This window comes from Zonotrichia albicollis, chromosome 22 (genome assembly GCF_047830755.1).
Source record: "Zonotrichia albicollis isolate bZonAlb1 chromosome 22, bZonAlb1.hap1, whole genome shotgun sequence".
Taxonomy (NCBI): Eukaryota; Metazoa; Chordata; class Aves; order Passeriformes; family Passerellidae; genus Zonotrichia; species Zonotrichia albicollis.
The window spans coordinates 4,489,610-4,507,551 of NC_133840.1; the positions used below are offsets into that span (position 1 = coordinate 4,489,610).

Consider the following 17,942-nt stretch of genomic DNA (forward strand, 5'->3'; position numbering starts at 1 on the left):
CGCGCACACACACGGACGGGGGGGCGTGGCCAGCGCGCCGCTTATCAATGAACGCCGCGGCCACGCCCGCTCAGAACCCGCCACCTCCGCGCAGGCGCGCGCGCGGGAGGCGTGGCCAGCGCGGGGGGAGTGCCCAATGGGAAGGCGTGGCCCCGCTGGCGCATGCGGGGGGCGTGTCCGGAGCAAAGGTGTGGTTGGGGATGGGGCGTGGCCCCGCGGCCGCGCGCCGCCGGGACTGGGCGCGATGGGCCCGGGCTGGCGGGCGGCCTCGGCGGCGCTGGTGGGCGGCGGCGTGGCGATCTTCGCGGCACTGCGCCGCCTGGCCCTGGCCGTGCCACAGCCCGCCGCCGTAAGGAGCCGTCCCGGCCGCGTCTGGCGCTGGAGGAACCTCCTCGTCTCTTTCGCACACTCCGTGCTGGCGGGGCTATGGGCCCTCTTCAGGTAGGGCAGCGCGAGGAGACGCGGGTACGGTGCACACGGTGCGAGCTAGGCACTCCTGGAGAGTGAGCTGGGGGTAGGGGGTCCCGGTGTTCACCGTCCCGGAGGCTAGGCTGACCCGCTTCCTGCTCTCCTCACTCGCAGCCTCTGGCACTCTCCGGAGCTGCTCTCCGACATCCAGGACGGCTACAGCGTCTCAGGGCACCTGCTGGTCTGCTTTTCCTCAGGTAAGAAATCTGGCAGGGCAGTGGCCGCAGCCACCCCGCCGGACTTTGTCCACTCCTTGCTCAGTTTTGCCCGGTATGCTGGCTCGGGACGAGCCACTGGCTCAAGGGCTGGGCAGCTCCATGCCTCCTGCCTTAATCACAGCGTGGAGCCCACAGGCTGCCAACCCCCAGGGAATGGCCGTCTCTCCATAGCCAGACAGGGTGGAGATGTTTCTGACACCTGAAAAACAGTCACACCACCCTCCTCCTCGCTGCTCCTCCTTTCCACAGTGGCTCACGGTGCACAAGCCAGACCTTCTGAACGCTCTCCTTCATCCCACAGGCTACTTCATCCATGACACCCTTGACATCATCTTCAACCATCAGTCCCGCTCCTCTTGGGAGTACCTGGTGCACCATGCTATGGTGAGTATGGCCAGCACGGGGGGCTACCACACACCCCAGGGCTCAGCCCACCCAGGTTCCTGGGCATGCTGGAGCCCTTGTGTCTGCCTCACCCTGGCTGCCAGGTAGGCTCTGCACCAACAAGGCGAGGGCAGGACGCCTGCCAGCATCGGCTCCGAGCGCCTGGAGCCAGACAGGCTGGGAGCTGGAAGGGGGAAGAGCTGGAGGCTCAACCCAATACAGGGAGGTGTAACTGGTCCTGGGGGATCTGGTTTTCTCTTAAGCTCTCAGGTGCCTGCTGGGATCTCTGGGTGGGGGGAACTGTGTGCTCTCACTGAGGGCAGGGAAGGACTCGCTTTCCCCAGGGCAAGGCGAGCTGACCCTGTTCTCTGTGTGTGTGTGTCAGGCCATCTCTGCCTTCGTCTCACTCATCATCACAGGCCGCTTCCTGGTGGCAGCGGTGCTGCTGCTGCTGGTGGAGGTGAGCAACATCTTCCTGACGGTGCGCATGCTGCTGAAGATGAGCAACGTGCCTTCCCCGGCACTCTACGAGGCCAACAAATACATCAACCTGGTGGTGTACTTCGCCTTCCGCCTGGCGCCCCAGGCTTACCTCACCTGCTACTTCCTCCGCCACGTGGAGCTGCAGGGCCAGGGTGCCTTCCTCACTGCCAACCTCCTGCTGCTCGATGCCATGATCCTCATGTACTTCTCCCGCCTCCTCCGCTCCGATTTTTTCCCCTCCCTGCGCAAAGGCTCTGCGGGGAGAGATGTAGACGGTGAGAAGTTTCTGATAGACTGAGACGTGCGTGCCGAGGGGGACCCAGGCTCCGGCTCCTGGAAGTTTTGGGCTCTCCAAAGCTGCTCTGATGTGCCTTAGGGCTTTCTCCCTGGCCCCAGGCCCTGCCTTCACCCGCTCTGCTGCCTAAAAGCGCTCCCCTGCTGGACCAGCCCGACAGCTTCGCCGAGCCGCGGGGATGCTGCTGAAGCCAGAGGCACGGCCGATGGAGAAGCAGCCCAAGCCAGCTTCCCTGCCGGCAGCTGGAGGGCCAGGGGTGGCTGTGCTTTGCAGCTGATGCCTGGAAGGGTTGTGAGGGAGGGGAGGAGTCCCTCCCGTGGTGATGTTGGGTGTAATGTGCATTAAAATCAGTCTATTTACTGCTGCCGCAGCACACCTGGGCTGGCTCTTCTGTGGGGCAGAGCAGGTCGGGGACTCCCCCTGGGCTGGGGCTGTGGGGAAGATGTGCCCCATTCCCAGGGAGGGAGAGGGCACATACCTGCTGCTGGCTTTGTTCTAGGGACATTTCAGCCTGCTGGGTCCTGCCAACCCGGCTGAGCCTTGAGCACAACTCTGTCTCTTGTGTGGATGGGTTGCCCTCTTCTTCCTCATTCCTCTGCTCCTCCAGAGACCCAGAACTGTGCAGGGGACAGTTGAAGGGAACCAGGAGAGGTGCTGAGCCTTGTGGCAGTGCCTGACCTGCCTGTCTCCAGCCTGGTGGTGAGGAGCCTGGCTGGGCTGTGTGACTCACCCGGCAGCCACGTGAAGTGGAGCTGGCATGGAAAAGCCATGTGAGGCCAAGGGCTCTTCCTGGAAGATTGCTGCATGCTTGCATCCCCCTGGAGCAGTTTTCACTGGCACAGTGCAGCTGCAGCCCTGTGAGCATGCTGGGCCCTCTCCTGCAGCCACAGGACCAGGGTGGTTCCAGCAGCTCTCCCAGAGCAGTGGGAGCAGAAGGGGGGTTCAGCTCTGGCCCAGAACTGGCTCAGCCGGTCTTGTGGAGTACCAGAGAGGCAAATCCTGCTGATGGTAACAGCTCCAGGATCAGAGTTAGCAGCAGGGCTCAGAGGCACTCCTGCCCAGCCCCTGCTTTGGACACGATGTGTCCCACCCACCCCAGCACCTGCCCGGCTCAGGCAGAGACAGAACTGCGGTTAAAATGAGCCAGTGGTTAAGGGGAGGCAGTGGGGGATCACCTTTCCACCAGAGAGCTGGGAAACACCCACAGGATGTGGATGGATCCTGGTGGGACTCCCTGGTGTGCACTGACACAGTGCCAGGAGCAGCCTGGCAGCTGGAACTGAGATGTGATAGCTGGGACAGTGTGGGCAGGAATCGATGCCAGCTCCAAACCTGCTCCTGGTCCCTCTATGCTCAAAGCAGAGCTCAGCAGCCCTGGCAGGGCCCAGCCTTGCTCTCAGCAGCACATCCCAACAGCTGTGTGTGCATCTTCCAGCTGCAGCTGAAGCCTTGTGGCCTCTGCAGTTTAAATGATGGCATCTGCAATCACAACTAAGCTCAAACGTTAATTTTCCCCTCACCCCTATTGCTGCACAATCCCCCTTGCCTCTCTACTTGAAGCAGACACAGCTCTGTCCCAGCAGGTCACAGGCTCAGACCAGGCATGACAAAGCTTCCCAGAGGAGGCAGCTCCCTGCTGTTGCCCTCCTGGTTCCAGCAGGAGCATCCCCAGCTGAGGATCAGGCAGGCTGGCAGCCAGGAGCAAGAGGGCAGTGAAGCACCAGGGCAGCACCACTGGGCAGAGCTGAGCCAAGGCCAGGGCTGACTGCAAGTCATGCTGGTGTGGAATCCCTCCCAGCCTCTGCCTGCAGCACATCCAGGCTCTCCAGAGCCAATCCTTGCCCAGCACTCACAGCAGCTTTGCTACAAAAGTGGCAATTTCTCCCACATCTTTCTTGGGGTGACTGTGTGTATAAAGGTGGCCTGGGGGGTCAGGGCACCCTGCTGCCATGCACCCACAGGGTTGGTGGTACCAGGGAAGCAGCACTCCTCCTTCCAGGCAGTTTTTAACCCCTTACAGCAGGCAGGGAGCACCTCCTGCCCGCCTCCCCCCAGCCCAGGTGAGGGGTGTCAGGCCAGGGCCACACAGCCCAGCAAAAAGCTCCACCTGAGAGCAGCTCCTGCTTTCCATCCCCCACTGTCCTGGGAACCTGCCACCCTCCACAAGAGGCCTGGAGGAACTCTGTGTCCCACCGTTAAAGAGCCCAATTACCCCAATCAATATTTGGTCAGGGCTTTCATCATCTTTCGCAGTCGAGTCTAAGTATGTACTTAAGCTCAAGTACCCTGGAGACTTTTCCATAACTCCCCAGTCACTCCCTGCTCACCCAGTGCTCCACATTCTCCTGACTCCAAACACTCTAAAATCTGGTTTCACCTGGAGACTTACAGCCAAACAGGCAGAGGCAGCAACAGCAGTATTTGGAAACAACCCTGAGGACAGTGAACCCCGTGAGGAACAGCAACAGGGAAACTCACACGCTGCAAGCACATGGAGTGGAGATTGTGCCAGAAAAACCCACAAAGCCTCCACTGCTGGATTAGCAGGAGGGCTCAAAGTGAACCTGCAGCATAAGCAGAGAGCTGATAGGCTGGGGAAATGGTGTGACAGGTCACCTGTGTCACATCAGAGCCACTGACAGGTTTTTGTTGTGGCTCTGCTGCACAAGGAAGTGATGTGGGACACCCAAAACACTGATCACAAACACATCCCCAATTACCCTGTGCAAGAAAAGGCAAGACACAAGAGGCCTGGGGGTAAATGCAGAGATATTTGAGATTTAGGTGTCACCTCATGCTGACAGGATCTCAGACACCTCTGAGCAGGGCAGCAGTGCCCCTGCAAACCCTCGGGTGGAGCAGTCAGCTCTGCCCACCCACTGCAGGAAGGGAAGGAGGAGCCCCTTTAAAGAAGTGAAGCCCCAGGACTTTGCTGGGTGCTCCCTCTCTCACAGAACACAGGAGCCCTCAGTGGTGTCACGATGTTTATTAGTCTGTACAGTCCCCGGCAGATGCAGTTTAGATGATTCCAATCTGGAAAGAAGCAAAGGATGTTAAAACAGATGTTATGGTGGCAGAAAGGCAGAGCCTCCACCACAGACATCACTGCATCTCCCCAGGATTCCTGTCCTCCAAGGCTTCCTCCTCCCAGACCTGCCCAAGAGCTTCACACACCCTCTTTGTACACTCATCCCACAGTGATCCTTGTGCTGTGCATCCCCCTGCTCCACTGTGCAACACCTCTGCCTCCTGCCTGCCTCAATCACCTTGAACTGACTGAGAACGTGGCTCCTCAGCACTCACATCCTGTCTGGCTACAGGGCCACATAAGTGCCACCACACAAATACCTCATGAAGAACAATCAGTGGAAGAGACACGAGACAAGGTGCAAAAAAAACCTTCCAAATTTCAAAGAGATCTCACCTTGTTGGCCACATCCAGTGCATCATAGTCAGGAGCCAGTCGGACGTAAGCTTTCTTCTCTCCATCAGGCCTAGAGAGGAAGAGGAGGCATCAGGACAGAGACAACCCCTCCCTCCCCCCTGCTCCACATTCCTGCAACCCCCATGTGCATCAGTGGTTCCTTTGGAAACATCACATTACTCAGTGAAATTGAAGTTTACATCATTTGCACAGGACTCCCAGGGTGCCAGAAGTGCTCCCTGAGGAAACCAACTCTCTGCTCTGCCAACATTTCCCACTTCTACCAAGATGTGCTCAGTCCAAAGCTGCACTTAGCAGTGCAGCTTTACCCCACGTCTGCTCAATCTCACACATGTATTCCCATTTTCTGCCAAAATGAAGCACCTCACAGCCACCAGGGACCTGTTCTCCTCCCCCTTCTCACCTGATCAACGTGTTGACCTTGGCCACATCGATATCATACAGCTTCTTGACAGCCTGTTTGATCTGGTGCTTGTTTGCCTTGACATCCACGATGAACACCAGAGTGTTGTTATCCTCAATCTTCTTCATCGCTGATTCTGTGGTCAGAGGGAACTTGATAATGGCATAATGGTCCAGCCTGCAAGAGAGATGCTGTGATTAACAGAGGGCTGGTAGGTGCTGCTCTGAATTTTAGGGGCTTTTTTTGGGGTGCATCAGTCACCTAAGGTTATAATCACAAACTCTCAGGCTTTGGTCGCATAAAATCATCACCTGCATCCCAAACCACCAAGTCCCCACACCAGCCCATTCAGGGGCTGCTCCAACCCCCCAAACCCCCCTGCAGGGCAGAGCCCCCTCCCCACACGCACTTGTTTCTCCGTGGGGCGCTTTTCCGGGGGTACTTGGGCTGCCTCCGCAGCCGCAGCGTCTTGGGCCTGCGGAATGTGGGCGACGTGCGGATCTTCTTCTTCTTGTGGCTGTGGACCCCCTTCAGGACGGCCTTCTTGGCCTTCAGCGCCTTTGCCTTAGCCTCTGTCTTCGGAGGCACAGCTGTGGGGAGAGCTCAGTCAGCGCCACACAGATGTGCAAGGTCGGGGTGCGCTCCCCGGCCGGGCACGGCTTCCCCGGCAGGACCTCACCCAGCGGCCCGCGCTCCCTCATCCAACCACGAGGAGCCCCCAAAATGCCCAACTGAGTTAAAAGTCTCCCGTTTCCGTGCGGGAAAAGGCGCTCATTCCCTGGCCGCGCAGGATTCCTAGCACCGAGATGGGAACACCCCCCACCTCCCTCAGACAACCTAGCAGGCCTCTCCCACCCCCTCCACGTGCCCGCGCTGAACACAGCGCTGCAACCCTGCGCCACTCCCCGCTTCGTTCAGCCCGGCTCCCCCCACATACACCAGCACCCCGCGGGGTCCCACACACCGCCCGGAGACCCCGACCCGGACCCAGCGCCCCGCGCCCTCACCCTCCTTCTTCGCCTTGGGCGCCATCTTGGCCAGGCGGAAGCCGAAAGGGGTCTCCCGCTCCGCGCAGCACGGGCTTATACCCCCAAATCTCGCGGGAGCAAGAAGGAATCCCCACCACCCCTCCGGCCCAACTCTCGCGACATCCTCGGAGCATGCCGGTAGTAGTAGTACTCTCTGAGGGACTCCTGCGCGCACGCGCAGAGCTGTCCTGCGTGCCGTAGGGCGTCATGGGAGTTGTAGTCTGGCACGCTACTGTCCCTCCCCGCCGTCGTGGCGGTGCGGGACCGGGGTGAGCCCCGGGGTGGCGGGGGATTACCGGGATCCCGCCGCGGTGGTAGCAGCGCAATGGCTCAGTCCCGGAGTAACCGGCGTCCTGGCCCCTCCCACGCCCCTGTTCGGGGGCGTGGGAGGGGCCAGGACGCCGGTTACTCCGGGACTGGGCGTGAAGCACCGAGCACCGCTACCGACGCTGGGAGGTTGGCGGTAACGGGGACACCCCGCTTCATTCCCTCGCCGTGGGGACAGGGACGAGGCGGGGAGAGCTGGATGTTGGACTGGGATGAGGCGAGGGGACAGCGGGATCTGTGCACGGGACGGGGGGGACACACGAGGAGCGGCGGGACACGGGGATGGGGCTGGGTGGCACTTGGGGACAGACAGACTGCGGGGCAGGGACTGCCATAGCCTGGGGTGGCCGTGGGGACAGCTGGGACACGGGGATGGATGGATGGGTGGATCGTGGGGACAGTGGTACCCGGGTGTGCGGGAATGTGAGGGTGGCGGGACATGGGGTCAGCTGGAACACGCGTGTGGGACAGCGACGCGTGGGGACAGGAGGACAGTGACACTCTGGGGTGGCACACTCGGGATGTGGGACACGGGGACAGCTGGGACACAGGGTGTGGGACAGCCACAGGCAGGGGCTCGGGGTGGCAGGGAGGTGACAAGGACCTCGAGGTGGCAGGGATGTGGGGACAGCCATCCTTGGTGACGTGGGGAATCAGGACACAGGGACAAGGGAAAAATGTGGGATAAGGGGACAGCCCCACATGGGGACACGGCGACAACCACGATCCACAATGCTGTTCATGGCGACATCTGTGACACGGGGACACGGCCACCCCTTGCTCTCTGTGTCCCCAGACCCCGCCTGACCCTCATCCCATCCCCGCTGCCCCGGCCACCCACGGACCATGAACGTGCTGGCCCCGGTGCGCAGGGACCGGGTCATCGCCGAGCTGCCAGCGGTGAGAGGGGGCCCCGCCACCCCGGGCTGTCCCCGCCGAGCCCCGCGCTCACCCCGCTGTCCCCCTTTGTCCCCTCGCAGTGTTTCCGCAAGGAGGCCGCCCTGCACGCCCGCCCCGCCTTCCACCCCACGGTGGCCGGAGCCTGCCAGCAGCAGCGGACGGGCACCGTGGGGTCTGTCCCGCGGGCTCGGGGTCCCTGCTCTCGGCCTGGGGGGGTGACAGGGACCCGCGGTGCTGCCAGCCCCGGGTGGGGGTCCCGAGGGGATCCCGGCGTGGGCGCCGCGTGGCTGCCGGCGCTGCCCGGTGCCGAGCCCTGCGTCACGGCGCTGGAATGCGGAGCGGGGGGGACACGGGGAGAGCGGGGCGGGAGCGGGGATCCGGGATGAACCGGGGGAGGGACACCGGGGGGACACCGGGGGAGCTCGGGGGTCCGAGATGAACCGGGAGGGGACACGGGGGGACTCCGGGGAGTACGAGGATCCGCGGTGAACCGCGGGGGGGACACCGGGGGACACCAGAGGAGCATGGGGGTTCGGGATGCGGAACGGGAGGGACACCGGGGGGACTCCGGGAGAGCACGGGGGGCTCCGGGATGAGCCGCGGCAGGACCGGGATGCGGGGCGGGAGGACACCGAGGGGACACCGAAGGGACACCGGAGGATCGCGGGCGTCTGGGATGAGCTGCGGCGGGGCGGGGATGCGGGGCGGGGGGGACACCGGAGGGACACTATAGGAGCAACGGGGGTACGGGAGGAGCCGCGGAGGGCCGGGATGCGGAGCTCTTCGGACACGAGGGGCCGAGCGGGGATGATGGGACCAGCACAAACACCTCGGGGACAGCCCGGGGGTGCCCCCTACCCTGCTGAGCCCCCGCGTGTCCCCCTCGCTGCAGGTTCAAGATATCCAAGATCATCGTGGTGGGCGATCTCTCGGTGGGGAAAACATGCCTGATCAATCGGTAACGGGAGCCCCGGGGAGGCTCGGAGGGGATGGAGAGGGGGGAAGTGATCCCTCTCCCAAAGGGCAGCAGCGCCTTGGGCTGAACCCAGCTCTGGCCCGGGGACGGGGGGCACTGAGCCCCCACAGGGGTCAGGGGATGTTGATACCCCCCTGACTCCCCCCAGGTTTTGCAAGGACACTTTTGACAAGAACTACAAGGCGACCATCGGCGTGGATTTCGAGATGGAGCGGTTCGAGGTGCTGGGGGTGCCCTTCAGCCTGCAGCTGTGAGTGTTGGCCAGCCCCCTCCCCACTCACCCCTGCGGCCCCCCCTCACCTCCCACACCCCCCCAGGTGGGACACGGCCGGCCAGGAGCGTTTCAAGTGCATCGCCTCCACCTACTACCGGGGAGCACAGGGTGAGCTCCCCCTGCAGCCCAGCCGCCCTCCCTCTGTCCCTGTCCCTGTCCCTGTCCCCATCTCACCCTCCTTCCTCCCCAGCCATCGTCATTGTCTTCGATGTCAACGACGTGGGGTCCCTGGAGCACACACGGTAGGTGACACATGGCCAAGAGGAGGGGACAGGGATGAGCGTGGGGACCTTAGGGACAGAGAGGGGCTGTGGGGCTGCTGTGCTGTGTGAGCAGTGCTTGGCCACCAGCTGGTGACAGTGGCTCCGCAGGCAGTGGCTGGCTGACGCCCTGAAGGAGAACGACCCATCCAACGTGATCCTCTTCCTGGTGGGCTCCAAGAAGGATCTGAGCGTGAGTGTGTCCCCCTCCCTGTGGGCAGGCTGTGCCCTGGCTGTCCCTGTCACCCACCCGTGCCCGGCCTGGTTGGCAGACCCCGGCTCAGTACAGCCTGATGGAGAAGGACGCCCTCAAGGTGGCCCAGGAGATGCAGGCCGAGTACTGGGCTGTGTCCTCGCTCACTGGTGAGTCCCAGCGGGGTGGGGAAATGCAGATCCCACATCAGCCAGCCCGGGGGGCACTCAGGGGGTCTCTTCCTCCCGTGGGGCAGGGGAGAACGTGCGGGATTTCTTCTTCCGAGTGGCGGCACTGACCTTTGAGAGCAGCGTGCTGGCCGAGCTGGAGCGCGGCAGCGGCGCCCGCAGCATCGGCGACACCGTGCGTGAGTAATCCCCGGCCAGCCCCGCCCGGGCGGCCCCCGTGTCCCCCCACCCTCACAGCCACCCTCCCTCCTTCCTCTGCCCCTCAGGCATCAGCAGCAAGGAGAGCGACCTGTACCTGTCCACGCCCCGCAAGAAACCCAAGTGCTGCCAGTGAGGGACAGCCCCAACCCCTCCGTGCTCTGGACCAAAGAGGGGCGACCCCGGCCGGCCCCGAGGGGACGTCCCTGCCACTCCTGGCCAGCCTGGGCACCCCTGGCCTGCCTGGGCACCCCGGCTGGGGCACACAGGAGCACCCATGTGGCTCCTGCAGCTATGCAAACCCAGGTACTGCTTGCAGGAGGAGATGCCTTCGGGCTCCCTTTTGTCTTAATAAAATCTTTTTTATGCTTTGTAAGAAAGGCGTGGGGCTGGGGGCAGGGGGCTGGGGCTGGCTGTGGGTGTCCCTGTCCCTGGGTGCAGCCCCCAGGCTCACAGGCTCACAGGAGGATGGATGGCTGCCACTGAGGACGAGTTCCTTTGCCACCAAGGAGCATCCCTGTCCTGCAGAGCCAGGGGGGATGTGTCCCTCTCAGGGGGACACACGAGGTGACACTGCCACGTCAGTCCCAGCCCAGCTGGTGCTGGTCGAAGCGGGGCTGCAGGCGTGGGGGGATGCAGTGGGAGCACTTGTAGCGCTCCTGGATCCACTTCCCTCCCTTGCTGTTCTCCATGCAGATGGCAGCAACCCCTGTGGGGACACAGCGGGGCTCAGCGCTGCCCACCACAGCCTGTGGGAGTGAGTGGTGTCCCACTGCACCCATGGGTGCCCTCTCCTACCTGCCACGACCCCGCCCAGCCGCTCCACCAGCTCGATGGCCGCTCTCATGGTGCCCCCAGTTTCAACCCACTGATCCACCAGGAGGATGCGCAGGCCTGGAGGGGGGAGAGGCTGTGCATTATTGCCCCGTGCCCACCCTGCAGCCCCCCAAAAGGGCAGCACCCCCCTGGCTAACCTGGTGTGATGGCATCGGTGCGGATCTCCATCAGCTTCTGCTGGCCCGAGTAGTCGCTGTAGGGCTGAGCCTCTGTGTGCACGCACAGGTGCCCGGCCTTGCGGATGGCCAGGAAGCCTTTGCGCAGGGTGGCAGCGGCTGCAGCGCCTGCAGGTGGGCACAGCACCGTCAGGACCCCCAGGACAAGGGGCAGGGACGCTGTGCTCGCCTGTGAGCCGTGCCCTGCTCACCCAGGATGAAGCCCATGGCGTCGATGCCGGCCACCATGTCGATGGCATCTCCCTGGAAGGGCTGCAGCAGGTCGGCCACGCAGTCCTGCAAGCCCTGGGGGGAGAGTGGAGGGGCTGGGTGTGGGCAGCCCCCCGTGGGCGCCCCAGCAGCCCCTGGAGAGGTGCAGCCCACCCTGGGCACCCCGTGGATGCCATCCACCCCGGGCACTGGGTACTTGCGGGTGGCAGTAGAGCCGGGACGGGTCCAGCCAGGCATAGTTGGGACCTTTGACGTTGGGAGCCATCAGTGCCAGGTACCAGCCCTTCTCCCGGGTGGCAGGGACGTGGCACAGGTCCATGCGTGGGGACTGCAGGCACTGCAAGCACTGAGCATGAAGGGGGGTGAGACCTCCCCACCTCCCCATGGCCTGGTGCCCGCCACCCACACCCACAGCCACACTGACACCCACAGCCACACGTGGCACCCCAAGGCCCAGGGCTCCCGTTCTGGCTCCATACCTGGTGCTGGTGGCAGGGCTGAGCCGAGCAGGAGCGTCGCAGGAGCGTCACAGACAGCGACAGCTGAGCAGGGGCAGCCCCTGTGGCACTGGGCCAGCGCCCTCGGCCAGCTGGACACTGGGACAGAGCCAGGCAGGAACCCTTCCCATGGGACACTGATGTCCCCCACTGGCTCTGCTGTCCCAGCCAGGCAGGGCTGTGCTGGGAAGAAATGAGGCTGTGGCATTTGTACCCCACATGAGTGTCCCCAGCACCAGCTGTGGGTGGCACAGTGGGGTGGCACCCTGGGTCAGCCAGCCAGGGGGATGCTCAGAGGGGTTTCCTGCAGCTTTGGGTGGTCTTGGGCAGCACAGGGATTTTTTGAGGCCATGCACGTCCCCGTTGGGGTGTCCAGGCACTGTCCTGCCCTGCTGGGAGCTGGCTGCCACAGCGTCCCACTGAGCCAGGGCTGTGTCCTGACTGCCAATGGGCTCGGGGGCAGGAGCTGGACGGGAGGGACAGCCCTGGCAGCGCTCTGGGAATGGCAGAGTGGGCGGCCAGCCCGGCTGGGACCGGCTCTGGGCTGGCCTGGGGAAGGCACATCCGTGGGATGGGATGTGGGGCCACAGGGAGCAACCCCGGGATGGGACATGGGGATGCAGCACGCACTCATGGGGCACGGGGAGGTGTCACAGACATCTTTTATGGAAAATCCTTTCCTTAGGACTTTTTCTCCTGAGAAGCTGAGAGGCCTCGGGAACAAAATGCAAACAATTATTATCTGCTGCTGTGGAATGCAACAGGTTGGCCCATGTTGGTTGTTTCTTATTAATGGCCAATCACAGTCAGCTGTCTTGGACTTTATGTTCAAGCCACAAGCTTTATCTTTCTTCCTTTTCTATTCTTGGCCAGCCTTCTGATTAAATAATTTCTTCTATTCTTTAAGTATAGTTCTAATATAATATATATCATAAAATACTAAATCAAGCCTTCTGAAACATGGAGTCAGATCCTCGTCCCTTCCCTCATCCTCAGACCCCTGTGAACACCCTCACAGGGAGGTGCCGATGCGGGGAGCACCACGGGAAGGGACGGGGGGATTCAGGGAGCATCCGTGGGCCGGGATCCGGGGCTGCACAGAGAATCCTCGGGGAGGGAGGCAGGGATGGATGCAGGGATGAAGGGATGCAGGGATGGACACAGGGACACAGGGATGCAGGGACGCAGGGATGCAGGGATTCAGGGATGGACGCAAGGATGCAGGGACACAGGGATGCAGGGATGGACACAGGGATGCCGGGAGCATCGTTCTCCCGTCGGGGGCCGCTCCGGGCCGGGGGCTGTGCGGGGCGGGCGCGTCACGGGGCGGGGGTTTGTGGCCGGCTCGTTACCGGCCCCGGCACATCACCCCACCGGCTGCCACAGCAACGGGGCCGGTCCCACGGCAGGGCTGAGCCCTTTCCCGCGGGACGTGCGGCGGGAGCGGCGGCAGCGCCCCGGCTCTGCGGGACCCTCCGCGCCGTGCCGGGCCGTGCCAAGCCGTGCCGGGCCGCCCCGCGTGGGCGGGCTGCGCTGCTCTATAAGGCGGCCCCACGGCGGAGAGCGGCGCGGTGCCATGTGCGCCCCGGGGCTGCTCTGCCGCCTCCTCCTCCTCCTCCTCCTCTTCTTCCTCCTGTTGCCGCCTGCGCCCGGAGCGGCCCCGCCGGGACGGCCCCGCGCCCGCCGCGGGCTCACCTACCCCGGGACGCTGTGGTGCGGGGCGGGCAGCAACGCGGACAGCTACGAGCAGCTGGGTAAGGGCGGCAGGGATGCTGCTACATCTATCTTCCCATCCCACCTCATCCCGTCCCTTCTCATCCCATCCCACTCCCTTCCATCCTTTCCAATTCCATCCCATCCCATCCCCAACCCATCGCTGGGTCAGTCTTTACCAATCCCAATCCAGTCCATCCCAGTACTGGTCCTCTCCAGCCCCTGTTCAATCCCTAGTTCAATCCCTGCCTGTCCCAGTTCAGTCCCCATCCAATCACCAGTCCAACCCCAGTTCACCTCTGCCTAGCCTCTATCACAATTCTTTCTGGTGCTGCTCCACTCTTGATCCACCCTCTATCCCCAGCCTACTCTGTGGTCCATCCTGCTGCCATTCCAGTGCCCATCCCAGGGCTTCATCATCTCTTCCTGTTTTTCTGACCGATATTTTGATCCAAACTTCTCCTGTAGGGCTGACCATTAGGAAAATACCTTCTCACACTCTTCCCCTCTCTTCTGGCCCTACAAAACCTTCATTATTTAAGATAGGAAATCAGTGAGGAATTATGCTTTGCAAATTACTTGGCCTAACAAAGAGGTGGATCCTGACATTGCACTTAAGAATTATGGCTGAAACTGAGTGGAAAGGAAGACTCAGTTCGCAAGTGCAGATCTTCTTTTGCCAATGGACTACTCGCCTTTTATTTATTTCTTGGTATATATTCAAAGCCCACCCCAGTACTGCTCCACTCCCTGTTGCTATCCTCATCTCAGCTTAAAACCTCTTGTGGTACTGCTCCAGGACCTCAGTCTGATCTCCAGTGTGGTGTTGGCACAGCCAGTGCCAGCCTTGTCCTCATCCAAATGCTGATCCAGCTGAGCCCTTCCCACCCATCCTTACCTACCCCAGTCCCCATCCCAATACTGCCCCACTCCCTGTTGCTATCCTCATCTCAGCCTAAACCCTCTTGTGGCCCTGTCCAGGACCCCAGTCTCATTCCCAGTATGGTGTTGGCACAGCCAGTGCCAGCCTTGTCCCCACCCAAGCACTGATCCAGCTGAACCCATTCATCCTTACCCACCCCAGTATCATTCCATGCATGTCAGCCCAATCCAATCCTAACCCTAGCACTGGCCCAGCCCAGCCCCAGCCCAATCCAATCCTGACCCCAGCCCAGCCCCAGCCCTGCCTGCAGCCCCGTTTCCCTGCAGGGGAGCACCGGGACACGGATCGCTGCTGCCGGGAGCACGACCACTGCCAGCACGTCATCCACCCGTTCACGGCGCGCTACGGCTACCGCAACCTGCGCTGGCACACCATCAGCCACTGCGACTGCGACCTCCGGTGAGCGTCCCCAAACTGCCCCGGGGCACCTGGGCACCCCCCCGGGGGGTGGCAGCTTCAATGCTCATGGGTGATGGGTTTGAGATTAATGGGAGGATGGCGAGTGTGTGATTTCAAGGCCATAATTCAGTGGTTACTTGAGATAGTAATGGTTGTTCCTAGGCTAATGATGAAGATTAGATTTGCTTGGGGGTTCATTAGCAGGGGAAGGAGTTGAACCATCATTTTCGGGGTATGGGCCCCATAGCTTGTTTAGCTCACCCTACTAGAAAGTAACATAAAGGATGTATGGAGGGTTTTGATTCCCCTAGTGTAGGTTTGATTCCTGCTTTTCTAAGTACTAGGAAATGAGAGGGCTGGTATACCTCCATGTTCACTTTACCATAGTGACCCTTTGTGACCGTGTTCACAGGGGTTTTCAGGGAGGGAACAGATGAGAATGTTGACTCTATGTTCAGAAGGCTTGATTTATTATTTTATGATATGTATTACATTAAAACTATACTAAAAGTATAGAAGGAAAAGTTTCATCTCAGAAGGCTAGCTAAGCTAAGAATAGAAAGGAATGAAAACAAAGGTCTGTGGCTCAGACAGAGAGAGAGAGAGGTCACTAATTCCAAACATCTACACAAGACCAATCACAGATCCACCTGTTGCATTCCACAGCAGCAGATAACCATCGTTTACCTCTTGTTCCTGAGGCTTCTTAGCTTCTCAGAAAGAAAAATCTTAAAGAAAAAGATTTTCACAAAAGATGTCTGTGACAACCGTTAGCATTCAGGCACATTTCCAGTAGGGCCTCAGGTAAGCCCGGGTAGCAGATTGGCATGCTGGTGTGTGAGAGGCACAGCACACGGGTGTGTGAGAGGCACAGCACACTGGTGTGTGAGAGGCACAGGACTCTGGTGTGTGAGAAGCACAGCACACTGGTGCGTGAGAGGCACAGCACACTGGTGTGTGAGAGGCACAGCACACTGGTGTGTCGGGCACAGCACACTGGTGTGTGAGAGGCACAGGACTCTGGTGTGTGAGAAGCACAGCACACTGGTGCGTGAGAGGCACAGCACACTGGTGCGTGAGAGGCACAGCACACTGGTGCGTGAGAAGCACAGCACACTGGTGTGTGAGAGGCACAGGACACTGGTGTGTGAGAGGCACAGCACACTGGTGTGTCGGGCACAGGACACTGGTGTGTCAGGGGCACAGGACTCTGGTGTGTGAGAGGCACAGCACACTGGTGTGTCGGGCACAGCACACTGGTGTGTCAGGGGCACAGGACTCTGGTGTGTGAGAGGCACAGCACACTGGTGTGTCGGGCACAGCACACTGGTGTGTCAGGGGCACAGGACACTGGTGTGTGAGAAGCACAGCACACTGGTGTGTCAGGGGCACAGGCACCCCCTGAGCTGGCTGTGTCCCCGCAGGTTGAAGCAGTGCCTGCGGCAGGTGAACGACACGGCCTCGCGCGCGGTGGGCCAGGCCTTCTTCAACGTCATCCAGGTGCCCTGCTTTGAGTTCACCTACAGGGAGGAGTGTGTGGAGCCCTATCTCTATGTCTGGTGAGTGCCCCCCTGCCCTGGGGACTGTCCCCCTGCCCTGTGGGGTTGGTCCCAGCCTGTGGTGCCTCCTGGGTTTTGGCAGGTGCAGGGCGTACAACACGGTGGCCGTGGCGGTGCCCCGAGAGCCGGTGCTGTATGAGTTTGGGGGAGAGCTCATCGACAGGGCAGCCAGGCCCAGGGGAGTCCCCCTGAGCCCCCCGTGGGATCATCATGAGCTCCCAGGGGATCATCACACCGGGACAGCCCCCAAGGCAGGCAAGAAAGAGAGGAAGAGGAAGAAAGATAAGAAGAATAAGGGGAAAGGTCTGAAAAAGAAAGGCTCTTCTGAAAAGAGGGTGCGGAGCCATCCTGCTGGCCCTGCTGATCCCTGGGCCCTGCTGCCATCATCCAACACCATCCTGAGCGATGCCCCAGCACGGGAGGGAGCGGGCAGGGAGCCAGTGCCAGCCACTCCCTCCCCTGTCCCCACCACCAGCGGGAAGAGGAGGAGGAAGGAGAGGAACAGAAAGAAGAGGCTGAAAAGTAAAACTGAGGCTGAGCCTGCACGAGAGCTGCAGCTCTGAGTCCTCCCTGAGCCCTGCACGGGTCCTGGCTGTGAAATAAATTCACATCTGCTCAAGCATCCTTGGTTTTGTCTGTGGGGGAAAGGATGGCACTGGGGCAGCATCCAGGGGAAATCCCATCATGGAAGACCTAGAGCTGGATGGGATCCAGAGGTTTGAGCTGTCCCTCACTGCTCCCCTCAGTCCATGTCACCATCCTGGCACTGGGGACAGAGCTGGGTGGGGATCCAGGGTTTGAGCAGTTCCTCACTGCTCCTCTCAGTCCATGTCATTGTCCTGACACTGGGGACAGAGCTCTTGGCCACATGCTGGCAGCAGGGCTGAGCCCGTTTTCGCTCCCCTTCTAGGGGGTTAAATTCCAGCTCCTCAGGCATCTCATTTTCTCTGGGAGTTCTCTGAACTGCACCACCCAAGCCCTCTCATCCTCTTAATGCCTTGCCTTTCCCATGCTCCCACACCAGCATCAACTCCTTCTCCCTTCCTTGGGGAGGAACAGGGGCTTGGCCCTCCCTGAAGGCTCCCCAAATGCCTGCAGAGCTCCTTAGAGTGGGACAGCAGACACTTTTCCAGCCCTGGGACAAAGGCAGACGCTGCCTGGGAAGAGCTGGGGCACGGAGAGCTGCCTGTGTCCCTTCCTGCTGGGTGGGGACCCTGCCTGGGCCCTGTAGCCAGGAGCAGGGAACAGGGCACGGCCACCAACTCCTCCAAATGCTTCCAAGGGTGGAGCATGGCTCAGCCCAGTGCCCTGCTGAGGTGGTGGAAAGATTTTCCTGCACCAGCACCAAACACCAGCATTGGACAGAGCCGGAGCGCCAGGAGCCAAGCCAACAGCAAAGCCCACACTGAGGAGCGTGCAGTGCAATCCCAAATCCCTGAAATAAGCGGATCACACGGGGCCAGGGGGGAATTCCAAGGGTGGAGGAAGGCACTGCTTCCTTTGTGGTTGCAAAGCCCCTGTGGCAGCCACAGCATCCCGGCAGGAAGCACGGACAGGGGGCACGCGGA

The 17,942-nt window shown here is 61.4% G+C and overlaps 5 protein-coding genes and 2 non-coding genes across 11 annotated transcripts; 3 read left to right on the forward strand and 4 right to left on the reverse strand.

The window, feature by feature from the left end:
- Positions 1-163: 163 nt before the first annotated feature.
- On the forward strand, positions 164-2,218 carry TLCD1 (TLC domain containing 1). Its single transcript, XM_005493666.4, has 4 exons — positions 164-441; positions 583-665; positions 988-1,070; positions 1,456-2,218. Exons 1-4 carry the CDS (start codon positions 245-247, stop codon positions 1,849-1,851), a joined length of 759 nt encoding a protein of 252 aa, XP_005493723.1. The 5' UTR covers positions 164-244; the 3' UTR covers positions 1,852-2,218.
- Positions 2,219-4,819: 2,601 nt separating this feature from the next.
- On the reverse strand, positions 4,820-6,862 carry RPL23A (ribosomal protein L23a). The gene is made up of 5 exons (XM_074556752.1): positions 6,704-6,862; positions 6,106-6,286; positions 5,697-5,873; positions 5,273-5,342; positions 4,820-4,881 (listed from the first exon to the last, which is right to left on the reverse strand). The coding sequence occupies exons 1-5, from the start codon at positions 6,726-6,728 to the stop codon at positions 4,867-4,869; spliced, it is 468 nt and encodes a 155-aa protein (XP_074412853.1). The 5' UTR covers positions 6,729-6,862; the 3' UTR covers positions 4,820-4,866.
- Positions 5,418-5,483, reverse strand: LOC113460090 (small nucleolar RNA SNORD42). The gene has a single exon (XR_003381798.1). It is a non-coding gene; the product is annotated as a small nucleolar RNA SNORD42 (small nucleolar RNA).
- On the reverse strand, positions 5,944-6,014 carry LOC113460092 (small nucleolar RNA Z17). Its single transcript, XR_003381800.1, has one exon. It is a non-coding gene; the product is annotated as a small nucleolar RNA Z17 (small nucleolar RNA).
- Positions 6,863-7,069: 207 nt separating the features above from the next.
- On the forward strand, positions 7,070-10,420 carry RAB34 (RAB34, member RAS oncogene family). Its single transcript, XM_074556751.1, has 11 exons — positions 7,070-7,187; positions 7,848-7,951; positions 8,032-8,123; positions 8,844-8,909; positions 9,076-9,177; positions 9,245-9,309; positions 9,392-9,443; positions 9,573-9,654; positions 9,734-9,824; positions 9,911-10,021; positions 10,109-10,420. The coding sequence occupies exons 2-11, from the start codon at positions 7,898-7,900 to the stop codon at positions 10,174-10,176; spliced, it is 783 nt and encodes a 260-aa protein (XP_074412852.1). The 5' UTR covers positions 7,070-7,187; positions 7,848-7,897; the 3' UTR covers positions 10,177-10,420.
- LOC141731399 (adenine phosphoribosyltransferase-like) lies at positions 10,418-12,188 on the reverse strand. Of its 5 annotated transcripts, none has more exons than XM_074556747.1 (6): positions 11,743-12,188; positions 11,464-11,600; positions 11,245-11,338; positions 11,015-11,161; positions 10,839-10,934; positions 10,418-10,749 (listed from the first exon to the last, which is right to left on the reverse strand). In XM_074556747.1, exons 1-6 carry the CDS (start codon positions 11,966-11,968, stop codon positions 10,622-10,624), a joined length of 828 nt encoding a protein of 275 aa, XP_074412848.1. In that variant the 5' UTR covers positions 11,969-12,188; the 3' UTR covers positions 10,418-10,621. The 5 variants fall into 5 exon arrangements, with proteins under 5 accessions (XP_074412848.1, XP_074412846.1, XP_074412849.1 ...); XM_074556745.1 differs by having other exon boundaries at positions 11,464-11,609; positions 11,743-12,184; XM_074556748.1 differs by having other exon boundaries at positions 11,460-11,609; positions 11,743-11,877.
- An 806-nt stretch (positions 12,189-12,994) lies between these two features.
- Positions 12,995-16,993, forward strand: PROCA1 (protein interacting with cyclin A1). Its single transcript, XM_074557322.1, has 4 exons — positions 12,995-13,514; positions 14,683-14,815; positions 16,240-16,374; positions 16,457-16,993. Exons 1-4 carry the CDS (start codon positions 12,995-12,997, stop codon positions 16,935-16,937), a joined length of 1,269 nt encoding a protein of 422 aa, XP_074413423.1. The 3' UTR covers positions 16,938-16,993.
- The last annotated feature ends 949 nt before the right edge of the window (positions 16,994-17,942 follow it).

Coding starts and splice junctions, on each gene's coding strand:
- RPL23A (XM_074556752.1), bottom strand. CDS start 6,728: ATGGCGCCCAAGGCGAAGAAGGAGG. Junction 6,287..6,703: donor GCCCAAGGCGAAGAAGGAGG/GTGAGGGCGCGG, acceptor CTCTCCCCACAG/CTGTGCCTCCGAAGACAGAG. Junction 5,874..6,105: donor AGCGCCCCACGGAGAAACAA/GTGCGTGTGGGG, acceptor TCTCTCTTGCAG/GCTGGACCATTATGCCATTA.
- RAB34 (XM_074556751.1), top strand. CDS start 7,898: ATGAACGTGCTGGCCCCGGTGCGCAGGGACCGGGTCATCGCCGAGCTG. Junction 8,910..9,075: donor AAAACATGCCTGATCAATCG/GTAACGGGAGCC, acceptor GACTCCCCCCAG/GTTTTGCAAGGACACTTTTG. Junction 10,022..10,108: donor CAGCATCGGCGACACCGTGC/GTGAGTAATCCC, acceptor TCTGCCCCTCAG/GCATCAGCAGCAAGGAGAGC.
- PROCA1 (XM_074557322.1), top strand. CDS start 12,995: ATGCAGGGATGGACACAGGGATGCCGGGAGCATCGTTCTCCCGTCGGG. Junction 14,816..16,239: donor CACTGCGACTGCGACCTCCG/GTGAGCGTCCCC, acceptor GTGTCCCCGCAG/GTTGAAGCAGTGCCTGCGGC. Junction 16,375..16,456: donor GAGCCCTATCTCTATGTCTG/GTGAGTGCCCCC, acceptor GGGTTTTGGCAG/GTGCAGGGCGTACAACACGG.
- TLCD1 (XM_005493666.4), top strand. CDS start 245: ATGGGCCCGGGCTGGCGGGCGGCCTCGGCGGCGCTGGTGGGCGGCGGC. Junction 666..987: donor GCTGGTCTGCTTTTCCTCAG/GTAAGAAATCTG, acceptor TTCATCCCACAG/GCTACTTCATCCATGACACC. Junction 1,071..1,455: donor ACCTGGTGCACCATGCTATG/GTGAGTATGGCC, acceptor TGTGTGTGTCAG/GCCATCTCTGCCTTCGTCTC.
- LOC141731399 (XM_074556745.1), bottom strand. CDS start 11,968: ATGCCACAGCCTCATTTCTTCCCAGCACAGCCCTGCCTGGCTGGGACA. Junction 11,610..11,742: donor AGCCCTGCCACCAGCACCAG/GTATGGAGCCAG, acceptor CTTCATGCTCAG/TGCTTGCAGTGCCTGCAGTC. Junction 11,162..11,244: donor CGCCATGGGCTTCATCCTGG/GTGAGCAGGGCA, acceptor GCCCACCTGCAG/GCGCTGCAGCCGCTGCCACC.